Genomic DNA, 18,931 nt, shown 5'->3' with positions numbered 1-18,931 from the left:
ATTATATATATATATATATACACACATATATGTTTGATTAAAGTAAGATTGTTGACCCCTTTTGAGTTGCTTTCCTTTAAAAAAGCAGATCAAAGGACCTGTGCTAGCAGCCCTCCTGTGTGCTGGAGTTATTGGTCTTACATTCCCACACCAGCTGCAAGTAGCATTGCTATTACAGGGCCATCCAACACAGAGTGCCCTAGTAAAAAAAAAAAATATATATATATATATATATATACACACACACACACATACACACACACACATATATATACATACACACACATATATACACATATATATTTTTCCTATGCCTTTAATTCACAAACACTATCATATATTCTGAATTAAGCTACAGATGGACAAATACCAAATAGACAGCTAGTGGAGACAGTAGGTTTTTTTCTTCAGAAGCAAATATAAACCATAGAAAATCTACCACAATTCTTCATAGAATTAACCCTCCAGCAGGTGATTAACCTAAATCAATCTGAATTTTAAAACCTGTTTATATTGTACAGAATCTATCTATTTTGATTTCATGGATGTACATCAAAGTTTAGAGAGATTACTAAATGCAATTTGGAAAAAATTATGTTTGATATCTTACATGCTTTCCATAATATTTTGCATTAATTAGTCAAGTACTAAATCTTAACTCCTTTTTCATAAGAAAGAGTATGTCTTATTTAAAAATTAATATATTATTGGCTCATGCTTACCCTTGGACAGATAGATATCCATAGATTTTTACTTATTTCCTTTTAAAATACAGGCATAACTATAAGATATATGTCATGTTTAATTTTATTGTAACACAAAAGAATTTGAAAAAAAAAAATCACAACGGAAACAAACCAAAAACACATCAATGGCAAAATAAAGTTGAATCTTGGGCCTCTGCATTGTTCATCTAACAAGTTAAACTCAAATATTCAACATATGCCAGCCCACAGATAATTTAAATTGTGGGTCAAATTTTTCTCTTAAAATTTTATCAATTGAGTTGAATATGAAAGGATGATATCTAAAAAATAAAATTAAGAGGTGAGAGAGGAATATATTGGGAGGAGAAAGGGAGAGATAGAATAGAGTAAACTATCTCACATGAAAGAGGCAATAGAAAACATACAGTGGAGGGGAAGAGCAGGAAGATGAAAGGGAATAAGTCAACCTTACTTTCATTGGAATTGGCTTAAGGAGGGAATAACATACACACTCAATTGGGTATCTTACCCTACAGGAAAGTGGGGAGAAGGAGATAATAAGGGGAATGATAGAAGGGAGGGCAGATTGGGGAAGAGGGTAGTTAGAAGCAAACACTTTTGAGAAGGGATAGGGTCAAAGGGGAAAATAGAATAAATGGGGGGTGGGATAGAATGGAGGGAAATATAGTCTTTCACAATATAACTAATAAGGAAATGTTTTGCGTAACTGCACAACTATAACCTATATTGAATTGCTTGTCTTCTCAGTGGAGGTGGGTGAGGAGGAAAGAAGGGAACGAATCTAGAACTCAAAATTTTAAAAACAAATGTTAAAAATTGTTTTTTACAAGCAAGTGGGAAATAAGATATACAGGCAATGGGGTAAAGAAATCCATCTTGCCCTACAAGAAAGTAAGATGGAGAATGGGGGAGGATATAAGACAGAACAGATTATGGGAAACGGTATATAGTAGGCTTGCAGTATTGGGGTGGGGGGTAGGGGAGAGATAGGGGGAAAATTTGTAGCTCAAAATTGTGTGGAAATGAATATTGGATGAATATTGGAAACTAAAAAATAAATAAATTTTTAAAATTCTGTCATTTCCTTTCATTATAATCCATATTGCTGGTGGTTCTGTGTTCCCTGAGCCTAAGTCTTATACATTATTTTGTTGTCCTAACACATATTCCAAAATGAACTTATTTCCTAATGCTAAATGCATTGAGCAGATTCTTCCTTGTAAGACTAAGAGACTAAAATTATCCTTTGGGTCAATTTGTTTTATAGATTTTCATTTAATCATTTTCTTTAAACATTTGAGTAAAATATAGGCAACTTTGGTGACATAACTAGCTTGGAATTTATGGTTTGTTGCATAATCTATTTTCTAATAATAGTATTTCACTATCTTTTTTAAGAGATATCATTTATGTATTCATTTATTTTTAATGTAACTTTCTGGAAAGAGGCATTTAGATTATATTTTACAATTTGGTCTGATTAGATGTTCAGTTTCCTCATACTGTTAATTTTGCTTTGTTGGAGGGTCACAGAATTATAATTTAAAAAATCATAATATACATATTGCAGAGAGTGAATGTTCCCTAGGTCCTAATGAATTCTATAATCATCTTGACACAAAAAAGTATTATTGATATATGTGGTTGAAAGTGGGGAGTGAATGAGATAAATGTGAGTAGGAGAGAGTGCACACATAAATGGACAGCACTGTATTCAATAATTTGATTTCATTGCTCAAGGTTATAAAATGAAAAAGAAGAATTATGGCTTAGAAGCTATATATCAAAAGGATTTAGTAGTAACAGTTAATTATAAGCTCTCAACCATTCCTTATATGGAAAATAAATACATGTTGTATTATTTGTCACTTGATTATCATTCATTTCTGTCCTATTAATTTTATAGATGGAAGGTCTTAAAGATTTATGACTTATACACATATAATAAAGTACACACACTATTTTATACTCTCTAAGATGTTAGATATAGCAGTCATCAATCAGTCAATCAATAAGTATTTATTAAGGCCATAATTTGTGCCACTGGGGATACAAATAAAAAGAATGAAATAATCCCTTTTCTGAAGGAGTTTACATTCTATCAGAGACGGTTTCATGAAGACATAAAAGTATCAATAGAATACAAAGAAAGAATAGAAAATAAATACAAGGTAGGTAGAGAGGAGAATACTAGCAGTCTGGAAGATCCAGGAACACTTCTTGTAGAAGGTACTGTTTGCTTTGCATCTTGAAAGAAGAAAGAGATTCTATGAAGTGAAGGTGAGGAGGAAGAATGTTCCAGGTAATGTGGACAACTAGTGCAAAATCAAGGCAACAGAAAAGGAGTATTGTGTATGAGGAACAAGAAGAAGGAGAGTGTGGGAACATGAATAATGTCTACTGAGTCTTGACAGGCAGGTTGGGGCTAGGTGTTGAAGGGCTTTAAAAGCTAAATAAAGTAGTTTATATTTGATCCTAGAAGCAAAGACAGAACCACTGAATTTAGTGAATAAGTGAAAGGCATGGTCATATATTTGCTTAAGTAAAATCAGTTTGGTGTAATATAATGTCATAATTCTAAAACTGCACCTGCTATTTTTTATTGCAAGAACCAAACAACAGTATAAAAATTCTTTAAAAAGAAATATAAAAGGGTTTCATAAAATCAAAATGATATATTCATTCATCTAAGATTATTCTTACTTTTCTAATTGAAAAAAATCATAGAATTTACTGAACATTACTTTATCTAGTATATTAGTTTAAGTCCTATTAGTTATACATTGGTGTTTCTTACAGGAAAGTCCATCAGATTATCCCTTTAGTTAATTCTACACGTGAAACTCTGGAATTGACAGTTACCAACAATAATCCTGCTAATTTTTTATTGGATGCAAACAAAAAATCATTAGTAAGTATATTTGGAAAATAATAAAATTCTCTTTGTTACAGCTTCTAGCAGAGCATATAGAATCTAGAATAAAATAGAATTAATTATTGTTTTGTGACAGACCAGATTTATTTCATTTGGGATTAAAAAGTCACCAAATCATCAAAATAAAAACCAGAATAAAGCTTAGTAGAAAATCACAGCCACCTGTGATTTCCCCACAGTAGATGGGAAAGATATTATACTGGGAACCTTGCTATTTATTTTTTTATTGCTAACTAGTTATGAGAATCTTTTGCTCTGAACCTCATTATCCTCATTTATAAAATAAAGTGATTGGAGTAGCCTACAAGTTTACTCCTAATCTAAAATAATAGGATTTTATGTTTCACTAATTCTGAATAAAATGACCATAGAGCTAGAAACAACTCCTGAGGTCATCTAGCCTAACTCCTCATTTTACAGATGAGCAAAGTGAATCCAAGAGAGGTTAAGTGATTTGCCCAAAGTCTCCCAGATATGATTGAAGCCAGATTTGAACCCATATACTTAAGAGTCCAAACCCAGTGGTCTTCCTAATGTCTTATACTGCCTCTCACAGAGATATTGTGGCAAGGTCAGAATATTTCTTTTTAATGGTAAATTGAGTGAAACATTAGTTTTTTCTTTTTATTAAGCACCTACTTTGGTTGTAAGTCATCACTGTGAGAGGGATAAAAAATGAAAGTCACTACAAGTCCCCACCTTCATGATGCGTGAACTCTTGTTGGAAGAGCAGTCGCATGAAAGGTCTGAGGAGGATGGGAGTCCTTTCTAGATGGGGGACTTTGCAAGGGTCAGGGAAAATGTCATAAAGGAGGCAACACCTGAGTTCAGCTTTGTAGGAAGAGAAGGATTCTGAAAAGCAAACATGGAAAGAATAAATCCTATGCAGAGGTATGCAGGTAGTATGTGTGAGTGATCAGACTAATAATTTTCAGAAGTCTCACTTTAATAGCTTCTTTAATGTTTTCTGTGGGGGCTGAGGAAAACCTTACACAAAGCATTTGTAAGAGTCTTCTGATATGAAGGGTCTGAATCTGTTGCCTTTGGGACACTGATATTAAGGAATTCCTCATGGGAAGCACAACTTACAAATACTCAGGTATACCAGTATAAAAATAATAGACCAATTTTATTTACATCTTGTTACTTCTTATAACAAAGAATTACTTCTGAAATGAGATGCTTTTCCTGAGATGGACACCCTCTATACATTCACCCCACCACTGCCAGTGACCAGTACATTTTATCATGTCCTAATTAGGATTCCAGCAAAAAGAGAAGAGGGCAAGATTTATTCTCCATCATTTCTCCTTTCTGGAATCACCTTTATCTGAACCACATTCCCAGTTCCCAACAACTGTTATCTTTTCACTGCCCTCCATTGACCTGTTTTTTTTGTATGTCAGCTCCTGCTACTGCTGTATCTCTGACTCCTATAACTGAGCTGCCAGCACCCTGATTCTTTCACATTTCTGCCTCCCATATTTCATTTTCTGGAACTGCTGTAGATTCTTTTCTGGCTTCCACACTCGGACCATTTTCTGATAAATGAGAGGCATCATGTTCCCCCAGAAGACTAATATTGTAGTAGCTAAGCCAAGTGGAGACATTAACCTAGAGCTCAATAATCAGCCTGTCCCCACAACCCTTTTTCTCAAACCCTGAATGTCACAGGGTGATTTGATTCTATGAGAATACTCCTTTCTTCTGTGACTTGAATGATTCTTTTCCTTTCTTAGATAATAAGGATAAATCAGGCCCCTTTACCTCCTTTCCCCACCCCAGCCCCCGGATGGTATGACCCTTCATGATGATAGTCCCTCCTACTGAGGTTTAGGATTAGCAAAGATTGCTTCTCCCAGCTCCCTTGTGTCTGTTTCCCAGCTTTCTCCAAGTCAGCTAGACCAGACTATTCAAACCACACTGCAATTGATTGCTGTATGATCTCCAAAAGGGAGAGGCATAGAGATGTAATATGTGGCTCCCCACTTCTAGGTTGTAAACTAAAAGAAAAGGAGCTTACTTAGTCCTCAGTCTATTGTGAAACTGTGCCTATTTTCTTGGACTTAATTAATTTTGAATTCGCTGTGCTTACAACATAGAATGATGTTGTGACAAGTAACATGAAATGAACAAGATTTAAAGTAAAAGTAATATTCTTTTTATCAGTGTTTTTAAGTCAGCTTATGAAACTAAGCTTAGCTTTTTTAATACGGTCCATAACACTGTTGTTATTTTCTGGGGAATGAATGTGCTGTGACTACCACTAAATGTTGTTGACTGAAGCATACTTTATCAATCTTAGCAGACCATACATACTGAGAGTGTAGAATGAGTAGTTGGAAACATTAATCACAGAAACAATACCAGCATCAACACTATCGATACAAGGGATGCATTGACTCACACACACACACACACACACACACACACACAAATGCCTCAAACTGAAGGATTGATGATTTTTTCCTTTTTGCTTTTTCTGTGTTTTCATAGCTGATTGTACCTCCTTATTCCACTACTGAAGTACCTATTCAGTTTTATCCTTCTGCCCTTGGAAGAGAGAAACAGCAAGCTTCAATCATCTTCCACTGTAGACAGGTATGAGTAAAATATCACAATTTCAAAGTAATGGAGTATTAATATGTGATAAATGTTTCAGGTCATGGGATTTTTTTTTCCTATGCTAGTTTTCAGAGTCTAAAACCAGAGGCTTAAAATACAAACAGGTAGCAAGGTTGTTGATGGTCATCTTTTTCCTATCTTCAGTTTTATAATTCAACTTGTTTAACCTGACATCTAAAATTGTGAAGATAAATTGGTGAACACATCAGAATCCTTTAATCCACCATCTGTCCATTATTTCATTAGCTTACTATCCCAGTATATCTGGGATACTGGGACAATGAAACAGTCTTTCTAAATACTGGACAACTGAAATAACATTTTACTTTAGTTGAAATTATCTTTGACCTTAATTGATTCATGCCTTGATTTTTGAGGGGTTTTGGTTTTGCTTCATTCAGTTTTGAAACAGTGAAAAAATAGTTGGAAATGTATCATCCTTATTTTAATTTACTTCAAGTAAACCAATAAAAATAGCACTATAATATTTATTACAAACAAATAATGGATATGATATTGTGACCTGGGTGCATGTCATAATATCTTTGCATAGGTGAGGCATGACTGTAAGATTTTCTTTCTAGAAATGTCATTTCCTTTTTCTTCCCTTTTTGTTCTGTCAGAATTCATAAATATCTGCCACCTTTAGTATGATTTCAGTAGGACATTAAGAGGATGAAATTGGTTCTTAAAAACATTATAGGTCAAAAGGAATACATGATTTGGACATAAAGGGTGACACTATTTGCAAATTAGAAGAGCAAGGAATAGTCTATCTCTCAGATCTATGGAGATGGGAAGAATTCATGACCAAATAAGAGATAAGGGAGCATTATAAAATATTAAATAGATAATGTTGATTATGTTAAATAAAAAAAGATTTTGTACAAGTACAACCAAAGCATCCAAGATTAGAAGGAAAGCAGAAAGCTGGGAAACAATCTTTACAGCAAATGTCCCTGACAAAGGCCTCATTTCTCAAAGATACTAGAGAACTGAGTTGAATTTATAAGAATACAAGCCTTTCCCCAAGTGATTAAATGTTCAAATCTTATGAACAGGCAGTGTTTAGATGAAAAAAAAATGAAAATATCTCTAGTCATATGAAGAAGTGTTTTAATTAACTTTTGATTAGAGAAATGCAAATGAAAGCACTCTGAGCCACCTCTCATTTACTAGACTTGCTAATATGACAAAAAGGGATAATAATAAGTGTTGGAGCAGATGTGGGAAAATTTGATCACTAATGTACTGTTTGTGGAGTTGTGAGCTGATCCAACCACTCTGGAGAGCATTTTGGAGCTATTACCCAAAGGGTAATTCAAACTGTGCATACCCTTTGATCTAGCAATAAAAAAGAAAAAAAAGGGCCTACATGTACAAAATATTTCTAGAAGCTTATTGCGTCATGTTGAAATATTGGAAATTGTGAGGATATACACCAATTGGGGAGTGACTGAGAAAGTTGTGGTATATGAATGTGATAGAATTCTATTGTACTATAAGAAATGATGAGCAGAAAGATTTCAGAAAAAAACCTGGGAAGACTTGTAAGGACTGATGCAAAGTGAAATGAGCAGAATCAGGAAAACATTATAAACAGTGTTAACAATATTGTGTGAGGATCATGTGTGAATGAGAATACTTGGAACTCAAAATCTTGTGAAAGTAAATGCTAAAAATTGCCTTGAGAAAAAAACAGAGAAAAAAATAAAATATTATTAAAAAGGAATATATATATATAGGGTCATAGACTCAGAGTGGAAAGGGACTTTAAGAAGTAATACCTTGGGGCAGAGTCAAGATGGCAGAGTAGAAACAGGACTTCTGGGTGGCTCTGGCTTCCACTTCCTCCAATTCATGCAAAAAAAAATGACTCTAGACAAACTTTGGAGCTACAAAAACCACAAAACGACAGAGACAAGCTAACTTCCTGCTGAAGATAGCCCAGTAGGCCAGCAGGAAGAATCCAGCACAGCACTATGGGAACCTATCTCAGCCCTGTACTAGCTTGAGGTTTAGCCTCAGGGAAGCTGGACCAGCCCCTACTGGAGGGACTTCGGATCACCAGCAGTTGTGGCTCTTTCCAGAATTATCAACCCATAGATGCCAAAGACTAAGTGAGAGGTCAGTGTAGACTTTGCGGGAACAGGGAGTTCAGGAGTGTGATCTGGCCTTTGCCCCCAGGGCAAGAAGCTGCTGAGGCGCCTTGGCTGTACAGCTGCCTTCAGCTCCTGGCCTGCAGATTGTAGGGGGAACAAGCAACCAGGCTGAAGGGTAATCGCTCTTGCTCTAACCTGCTTGGATCTAGATCACTGTATAGGGTGGATGTCCTGGGTGTGTGACCAGTTTGCCAGAGCATGTTGAGGCTTCATAAAGGGCAGCCAACTAATAGCTCCAGCAGCTGCAAAAATCCCGGCATTTGGGATAAAGCTCCCCTTCCTGGTAGCAGAGTTCTACTGTGGCAAAGGGCTCAAAAATCAAGTAATTGAGTAGCAACATGAGCAAGCAAAGAAAACAGAGAAATCTAACATTAGACTCCTATTTTGGGGACAAAAAGGATCAAAGCATGGAACAGGAAGAAGACAGCAAAGTCAGAACTCCTGCAACAGAAGCTTCCAAGAAAAATATGACCTGGTTACAGGCCATAGAGGAGCTTAAAAAGGATTTTGAAAACCAAATAAGAGAAGTAGAGGAAAAATTTGGAAGAGAAATGTGAATGATGCAAGAAAATTATGAAATGAGAGGCAACAACTTGAGTGAAGAAAATAACACCTTAAAAATAGATTAATTCAGATGACAAAAGAAACTCCAAAAGGCAATGAGGAGAATGCCTTAAAAAGCCAAATTTGCCAGATGGAAAAAGAATCTCAAAAACTCATTGAAGAGTATCATTCCTTTAGAATTAGATTGGAGCAAATGGAAGCTAGTGAATTTATGAGAAATAAAAATACTATTAAACAGATCCAAACAAATAAAAAATAGAAGGCAATGTGAAATATCTCATTGGGAAAACCATTGACCTGGAAAAGAGATCCAAGAAGGATTATTTAAAAATTATTCGACTACCTGAAAGACAATAGTCAAAAGTCTTCCACTCATGGGGCAACTTGATTAACTCGATTAATCACTTATTGAGCTATCAATTACTAAGTATCATTAATTACTAAGTACAATAGAAAATACAGACCCTCCATGCCTAGTCACTAGTAAACTATAATTTCATCATTACTCAGTACCCACAGAGAGGTCTTTCCATCTTGACTGGGGGCCAGTTCTCAGATTCCCTGTATCCCCTTCTATGGTCCCAGATTTTACCTGGATTCACCAGACTGTCACCTGGGTTCAATGGCAGACAGCTCCCAGTTCCTTGACCAGATCTTTGGGTAGGTCCTGCTACACACTGAAGTTCACAGGGTCTGGTCCATGTCAGATCCTTCACAATTTCTCCTCCCGGGAATTCAAGGCTCAACCAAGCCACAAACAGACAAAGTCCCAGCATCCTGATCATGCTTCCTCAGCCTTCCCCTAGGCTCCTCTGTCACCTGGGTTCCTGGGCTCCTGTTCAGAAGAAGCTTCACCACCACAAGTTCTCAGGAAATTCTGGTTCAGTTCTTGATCCTCTATTCTATAGCTGCTCTGCCTCCAGATTCTTGTGCCAAGAAATTCTGACTGTTCCTCTCTGGGGCTTTTCCTTACATACATACAGCATTAACTTCCTGTCTCAGCCAACCCCTTCCTGTCACATCAGTAACAGGAAGCAGGAGTTCATACCTTATGTTTCCCCAACACAGGCTTGATCAATTACTAAGTGCTAAGTAACTGCTACCTTTGCCAACACATAAGGATTTTCAAATTCAAATTACATTACCATTACAATAAGATAGATTTCTATATTGTACTTATTGTGTATATTATTCCCTCTTTAAGCTATGATGAGAGTAAATTTCAAGTGATGCTCATTGACCACTCTCTCATCTTCCCTCCATTGTCTTTCTCTCCTCTTCATAGAGATTTTTTTCCCTTGAAATCAGGAAAGTTCTAATTTTATTTTAGCCAATTATTTTACATTCCTATTGAATGGGTCCCTCCCAAATAGAGAGTACATTTTCTTTAGACAAATGTTAGGTTCATATGCCCTTCTTTCACTTCAAATTTCCCAAACTTGCCTCTCATTGGCTAGAATTCTGGAATTTACTAAATCCCACCCCTTGATTCCTTCCATCTTCTCATTTCTACATTTCAGTTCCCCCCTCCCTTCTCATCTTCATTTTCCCTTATACTTAAAGGAAAGGCCAAAAATGCTTCTAGTCTCCTTGTCTTTTGTCTGCATCATATAACATGAGAAAAAATTATTTCAGTTGCTCAGAAAATTGACAAAAGAGTGAGTTTGAAATTTGAACCCAGGATATTCACAATGAAAGTCCCATTATGATGATTCTAATCCGCATTCTTTGTGAATGAGATCTAGCCTGGATGTTTTGTTTATTTGTTTGTTTGTTTATACAGGAAAAAGGTCTCCTCAGAACAAAGAAAAGTAGTGTATATGCTGATTTTCAGATGCTAGCATCCTGCACTGCACTGCCCTCTACAGGCAGTTTTGTCCCCCGTCGTTAACCATCAGTATGACATGAGATAATTAACCTCATTCTACTTCTCTTTTCCTCCTGCCCTCTTTGAATTCCTCTTTCTCGTCTCTCAATTTTTTGTGCCATTCCCCCAAATTTACCTTATGCTTGTTTTCTTTGTCTAAGTATATTCTTTTTATCTGTACTGTTAGTGATAAAAATTTGAGAATTACAAGTATCGTCTTCCCATGTAGGGATATAAACAGCTTAGATCTATTGAATTTCTTATGTTTCTCTTGGGTTTTTATTTTGGAGGCCAAATTTTTGTTTTAATTTTGGTCTCTTTATGAAAACTTAAAATCCTTCTATTTCATTGAATGACCATTTTTTTTTCCTTAGAAGTATTATGCCTAATTTTCCCAGGCAAGTGATGCTTGGTTGTAGTTCTAGCTCCTTTGTCCTCAGGAATATTATGTTCCATCACCTCTGATCTTTTCATGTTGCAGCTGCCAGGTCCTATGTGGTCCTGATTTTGACTTGCCGATATTTGAATTGTTTCAAAAATTTACCACAGGAATAGAAAAAAACCACATAGATATATAGATATAGTGATTCTTTTTCATTTTAGCACAACAATGCATTTGAGAAGACCAATTTTTTCAAGTGATGAGCTTAGATATACCTTATTTTGTCCTTTTATTAAGAATTATGCTTGCATCTCTGATCAAAATGGTCTGTGTTTAAGGGGAGTTCAACAAGACAACACACCTATTATCTAATTTGAATTTAAGTGCTCAGAGAAGACAAACCTATAAATTAAAAGTTACATTCTTCATTAAACAGAAAAGCAACAAAACAAGTAAATAATTCACTTAAGCCTTTCATGGACCAGTATGTCTCTGAAGCTTCATTTCTGTCATCTTGTGTATCTGCTCTTAAATGATTATGAATCTACAGGGTTTTGTGGGAACCTCTGCTTTGATCAGTAGCTCATCTTTTCAGTTGCTTTCTCCAGACTCCCTCAATCTTGTCAGTGTATTGCTCTCACCTTTGTGATTTTTATTTTCCATGTTTACCCCTGAATAATTTAACTTTTTCCATTTTATTCAATTCCTTTGATTACTTTCCTCTGCAAACTGTTGTCACGTCCCTGAAGGTGCTAACTGTGTGAAAATTTCAAAATATTATCTTTCTGATGAATGGAGTATATATAGCCAAAATGGATTTCTTTCTTTTTTTAAAATATATTTAGAATTTTTCCTAGATTTGGTACTCTGGAACAACTTTAACCTACAAAACAAAAAAAACTAACTTGCATTGATTTTTCTCCCTGGATTTCACTGATTAAATGTATCTCAACTGACACTTTAAGGCATCTCATTGCTGAGTAGCTGACTAATCCAAAATCAACTAATGACAGTACTTATAGTATAAGCTTTAACTGTTCCTGATTGTGTCTCTTTGCTGAATTGAGAGAAATTAGTACAGGTTATTATTTGCTTCATTTGTTTCTGGTTTGGATCTCTGGAGAGCTCTACAGAAGTAAATAGTCAACTTAAGGCTGTAGTCACGTGACTAAAATTTTGAATACTAAAATTAATTTTGTTGTGGTATCATAACTGAAGTGGCAGCTTAGTTATATGTTCAGGTAGTAAACTTAGGCAAGAAAAGCAGGCATTCTTAATGCAATAGAATTTTAATGTAGTGAGATGAGGTTAGTAGGAAGGCAGAATAAAAGTGGGATTCTAGCAGGCTCTTCCATTAGAATATATCAGCTATCATGTGCTGACTTGTGGATTTCTGTGTCTTTATTCATTTTCTTCTTAAGCATGGCCATTCTTCACCTAATTTCCCTTGATTTGTTTGAATTTCTTCACCTGAAGGTCAGTAGATCAGAAATGAAAGAAGAGTATTTAAAATCAGTGAGGTTCTTAAAAGCCAGCATGAGTCAATGATCATTGCAATCTGTGTCTATGGAAAACTGTGCTGATTCGTGCCAATCCTGATGGCCCCTGTAGCTCTGCTCAATGTGCAAACCAAATTTTTACTCTGTTATCTCTTGCCTCTTTCATCTTTTACAGGCATTCTAATTAGAACTTTAAAGATTCCAGTGCAATTCTTAGAGAAGCATTAAGATGAAACAAAGTAAACTATTAATTTACTTTATGTATAAAATGGTTATCTATCTATCTATCTATCTATCTATCTATCTATCTATCTATCTATCTATCTATCTATCTATATACACATGGTTTCCTTCTTTAATTTTACCTTATACTCTCAAGCTGCTAATGCAATCAATTCGAAGGTCATTTGTTCTAGTGGTTAGTTTTGACAAATATCAATATTTTTAACTCAGTGGTACTTAACAGTTTGTGGTAGCTGACAGTTTAATTGAAGTTTCAATACACTTTAATTTTGACTTGTTGAATTGCCTCATCACAGATTGTTTGGTGAAACAGGAAGCATATAGACAAATAAATATGGGCAAATTAAAGATACCTCTGTATGCTTGGGTCAACTAATGGACATTAGATATATATCCTGGCTTTAGAAGTGATTGCCTTAAAGACTGAGAAAATCCATTGCTAGTTTTCACTAGTATTCAGGCTTAGCAAAATATAGGTAATTTAGAAAATTAAAAAAAACAAAACTTGAAATTCAAAAGGACACATTCATCTATGTAAAATATGCATCTACATGTGTTTGTTGGCTTGTTTATTGGAATCTTTATTCTATTATTGATTGATTGATTTAGTCAGCCAATTATTTTGTTATATATTTATTATATGGGGCAGCATTTGGTTCCCTGTGTACTTGAGTGATGCCTAGACTGAGTTATTGTTCTTTAGGAAACATTTAGGTCAAGATAATTCACACATCAAAGTGGAAAAACAAACAAAGTGTTAAGCCTTTTTAAAATCAGTGCCACAACTGAAGATCAGTGTACCTGGATCTTCTCATGTCCACAATGAAGTAGCCCTGATACCATTAATTTAGTGGCCATTGTAATTAAAGAAAGAAAATTTTTTGCAATGGAGGATGTCAGATAATATCACACCAAACTATTGGTTATTTTCATTTTCTATAAGGGTAAAAGCATATATTGTTTCCTTACCCTCATGTAATAAAATTCTCATCACATTTGGCATCAGATTCTAGCTTTTGTAAGCTACATACAGGGTTTATGGCTTGGTTTGTTGCATGAGTTAATTAAAAAAGCCTTGAGCAGAAATATAAGACTTTCCATTAGAGTTTCTCTTTTATGTTGCCATAAATAGCCTTCTGTGCTTTAAAATGTGCTAGACATTTGAATATTGGCAATTAGCCCCCTTTCCTCCTCAGTGGGAAAAATAATCAATTGTTTTTTAGTGAAGTACAGTAGTGTCTAGGAAAAAAAAAAAGACAAGGCAATTACATAGACATATAATGATTACCAAAATGTAAAGTATCTCAACTGCAAAAATAGGAAGGTGCTATGAATGTAGTGTAAGAAGTGATTCATTAATCTAAATATGTCAGACTTGTCTTTTATTTTATTTTTTAATAGCTTGAAGAATGGATATTTTATGTGTCTGGAATAGGCCTCATTCCTCTACCCTTGGAACCAGTAACCATATGTACATGTATTGGCCGGCATTTGTCCGTAATTATACCTTTCAGGAACCCCACTACTGAGCCTGTTCTTGTGGATATCTTATTGAAAGGTGAGTTATTGTATTCCTTACCCCCTTTTTGTTATCATCACCAATGTTAATCAAATTAAATCGGTTCTTTTGTTATTGTTTAGTTGATTACTTGGGTCTGACTTTTTGTGAACACATTTGGGATTTTCTTGGCAAAGATATTGGAATGGTTTTCCATTTCTTTCTCCAGCTTACCTAACAGAGGAGGAAACTGTAGCAAAATTAAGTTACTTGCCCAGGGTCACACAGCTAGTATCTGATCTCTGATTTGAACTCAGGTCTTCCTAACTCCATGGCTAACCCTTTATCCACTGAGCCACCTAGCTGCCCAGTTTATAAATGTCCAATTAGTTCATAAAACCAATGTATTTTGAAGATAGAAAGATCTTAGAGATCATTTATCCCAATTGTCTGATTTTAGCGATGAGGAACTGAAGCTATGAAAGGTTAATTGAATTGTCTAAGGTAACACTGCTAGTTAATGTCAGAACAAGGATTAGAACTCAGATCTCCCTATTCCCTGTTTATTATTCTTTTTTTGTAATTTTTTATAATATGAATATCTGAGTCTCTAATTTTAGAGATCTTCATATGAACTCTCAAATCAGTAATACAAGACTCCAGGGCAGGAACTGGGGCTCCAGACTAGATATGAAGATAAGATTCTGCTTCTTCTCTTTGGGGATCAAGAATAGACATAATTATTTTTCCATATGGCATATGTTCAAATGCTTTAACAAAGCTATCACATCTCCCCTTACTCTTCTCTTCTCCATCTTAATTAAGTACCCTCAGATCCTTCAAACAACCCTCTTGTGGCATGGACTTTAGGTTCTTCACCAGCCTGGTTGCCTTCATCTAGACTCTCTCCATCTTGTTAATGACCTTTCTACATTGTGAAACTTGTGATTGAACCCAGTACTGCAGAAGAAGTCTGATGAGGGCAGAGTGTAGCAGGACTATCACCTTCTTGTCCCTTAAGCTATGCTTTTCTCAGTGGCATCCCCATATGTCATTAGGTTTTTGGTTATCACACTACACTGTTAACCCATATTAATGTTATCCAGTAGCGTACCCCAGGGATCTGTACTTGGCCCTGTGATTTTTTTACAATAGTTTTATCACTAAATTGGTTAAAGGAATAGATGACATATTCATTATATTGTAGATGACACAAAGCTGGAACCATTAACAATTACAATTTGACTATGTCTATCACACCAGTTCTGAGTCCGGCTAATTGTATTATTCTTTTGTTCCTACCTCTCCATATTATCTATAAGGTAAGAATTTGTCTAATATTTTACTAAAATCTAGGCAAAATATGTCTATAACATTAAAAAAGGAAATAAGTGAGTCTGGCATGATCTATTCTTGATGAAACCTTGCTAATTCTTTATAATTACGGTTTCTCTTTCTAGAGTTTCACCAGTTATTCCTTTAGTGATACTCTTCTAAGCCAGACCTTACTAAGATCAGTGCAATGGTTCACATTTGGGGCTAAAATAAAATAAGACAGTTGTTGACTATATAATATTTAACAAAATGAAATTTACTTAACAATAGCATGGAAAGGCAAAGATTCATTGATACACTTGGACATATTTCACCTCATCATCATATTTGAAGTACTTTCCAGAAAAGTGGTTTCACATTTACTGCATTAGGGAACTAATCAAGTCTCAGAAGAATCAGCTACTTGTGTACTGGGATTTCTTTTTGCCTTAGGATAGTGTTCTTCAAAGTGGAAACCACAAACTCCCTGGGTTTTAGAGAATAGGGCCTTGCATTACCTAGAGGGATTCATAATCAATAAATTGGAGGGTAGGAAGATAGGTTTTCCTTATGTAGGCAATTTGGTTCAGTGGTTTAGACATTGGATCAGCATGAAATGAAAATCATAATTCACCTATGATTTTACAAATGGAAGTTCATATAGCCATCACATTGGAAGGCTGTTTGACAAAGATGCGGTCCTGGTTCATCTGGGCATAACTCCCTTTAGCTCAGTACAGAGACACATCTGGTCACATGGCAGCAGGAATTCATCATATGTGGAAAGAACTGACTACATGTATGTTGGCATTTTTATGCTTTAGCAACCAGGTAAATACATCAATGTTTACTGGCCCAATAAAATCTGAAGGATTATTTCATTGACTATTTTGTGGAAAAATAAAGCAAACCAGTAAACAAACAAACAAAAATACCCAGAAAATAAGCAAACAAAAAACCAAACAACAACCTGTCAGAGATTTTCCAGTCTTATCCCTTATGAAAATTTTCCAGAAAGCAAAATTCTTCTCTCTCTTCCATGATCATTTGGATATTACTGATTTTGTTTCAGCAATAGCTGCTGTGACAATTCTTTCATTACCCAAGGTCAAAGGTGATCTGAGCTAGATGACCCAATTAATCAGGGGCAACTAGATACACTCTTATTAGCTCACTAATTATTTTCATTTGAATTCCCTTTTAGCTATTTTATTTTGTTAGTTCCAGTGCAAAAATCATTCTCCTAGGCATATAAAATATAACAAATAATAATTTAATATGTAAAATTATGTTATCAATTATCCATAAAAATATTTCAAATAACCCAAATAAATGTCCTCTTACTTCTTTTATCTTCCTTTCATTCCTAATAAAGCATATAAATAAGCTCCCCCAAAGCTTATTCTGATACCTCATCACAGTATTGAGGTAACTCTAGTTTCTCCAAGGCTTTGTCACCTTTGTGTATGCCCTGTTATGTTTTACTATTCTGCAAAGAGTTTCATTATGGTTCTGATGATAGACTGAGTCTATTTTATGAGGATTAACCCAGCTCAATATGGAGAAGCTCATCACTATGAGGCAGAACATTGGCAGTTATCAAGTACACATTAATATTTGAGAAGATAGCTTAAGAAATTCTTCCCTTACTTTTCCTTGCTAATCTCAGCTCATTTTGAGATTTAGCTCACCTATTTTTAGGATCTTGCCATGCTTTTATCTTGTGTTACCTGACTTTGCTTCCACTGTCTGTATATTTCTTTTAAAATCTAAGTTGTTTGGGGAGCCCCCTGTGCATCCACATCAGCTTTTTGTTCCAATTACATTTTCCCCTCCTCATTATGATTGTTTCCCATAGCCTCAGGTCACATCTTGAGTACTATATTGCATTCTGTGTGTCACAGTTTAGAAAAGACATTGATAATTTAGAGAACATGCCAAGGAGAGTAGCCAGGATTGTTGAAATGCCTCAAAATCATGTATCTTTAGGAACTGAGGATGTTTAGCCTTGAGAAGACTTATGGGGATGAGGTGTAATAGCAATTTTCTAATAGTTAGAGGGCAGTTTTGTTGAAGATGAATTAATTAGTAGCAATTGATAAAAATTACAGGAAAGCAGCTTTAGCTTCAATTTAAGAAAAAAAATTCCTAATAATTATAGCTATTCCAAAATTAATTGGGGAGTCTGGAGGGAGTGTGGTTCCTCCTAATTGAGTAATTGAAGATGCTTAAAGAAAAAAGATAGGCAGAATGAATTATTGGCAGGTGTTTTGTAGAGAAGATGTGATCCCTTTTGATTATGGCATTCTGATATTCAGTAATGAAGGAACATTGAAAGTTATTTTTTACATGTTATCTCTCTCATCATCCTGTGAGTTCCTTGAGAACATGGGGCTATCTTTTGCCTTTTGTTGTATTCCCAGTGCTTGGAATAATGTATTGCATTGTTGTAATTAAAATATGCAATAAAGAGAAACTGAGGCACAAATTTCTTGGCATGATTAACCTATTAGAAAGTTTAGCAATTGCCTGGTCAGTGGCTCTTCAATGGCCAAACATGCATCTGACAATCAGAGTAGCTGTTTATGTAGTTGGTTATATGAAGTCAGTGATGCAAACTGATTGGTTTACTGCAGAGGTGAAGGGTGGGCTTACATTTTTCTAACTCATTCTGACTTGCAAGAGGGGTCTCCAGAACAGATAACAATGAGGAAATCACAGAGTTGAACAGCACCCTTTGGAAAGTTCTCTGCCAGATACAACTTAACATTAGAAGGACCCAGTGCCAAGCAAAACATCTCCATACCAAGGTGACTCATCTTCCATTCATCTTCCTTATCTCCCTCATGAGACAGGACCAGATTGTTGACCAGTGCTGATTCCAGTGATTAACTACAATGTTAATCTTTAATCAGTCAATAATCAATAAATTTCACAGAACAAAATAAGCAGTTAGCAAATGTTTATTACCTGACTGGTAGCATATATACAGAGAGAAGAGGAGAGAGAGAGAGAGAGAGAGAGAGAGAGAGAGAGAGAGAGAGACAGAGACAGAGACAGAGACACAGAGACACAGAGACAGAGACAGAGACAGAGACAGAGACAGAGACAGAG

General features: G+C 35.3%; 1 protein-coding gene across 1 annotated transcript in view; it reads left to right on the top strand.

The window, feature by feature from the left end:
• The window catches only part of CFAP47 (cilia and flagella associated protein 47), a 963,244-nt gene that overhangs the window by 679,780 nt on the left and 264,533 nt on the right, over positions 1-18,931 (top strand). Inside the window, exons 56-58 of the mRNA XM_069063838.1 lie at positions 3,528-3,639; positions 6,160-6,264; positions 14,407-14,563. Coding sequence (XP_068919939.1) covers positions 3,528-3,639; positions 6,160-6,264; positions 14,407-14,563 — 374 coding nt within the window. The remainder of the gene's footprint in view (positions 1-3,527; positions 3,640-6,159; positions 6,265-14,406; positions 14,564-18,931) is intronic.

Source organism: Petaurus breviceps, unplaced genomic scaffold (assembly GCF_028583685.1).
Source record: "Petaurus breviceps papuanus isolate PSGF00001 unplaced genomic scaffold, PetGlider_PUasm1.0 90603, whole genome shotgun sequence".
In the NCBI taxonomy this organism is placed as follows: Eukaryota; Metazoa; Chordata; class Mammalia; order Diprotodontia; family Petauridae; genus Petaurus; species Petaurus breviceps.
Note: the sequence above shows the minus strand (reverse complement) of the source record. Positions and strands in the feature narration are given on the sequence as shown.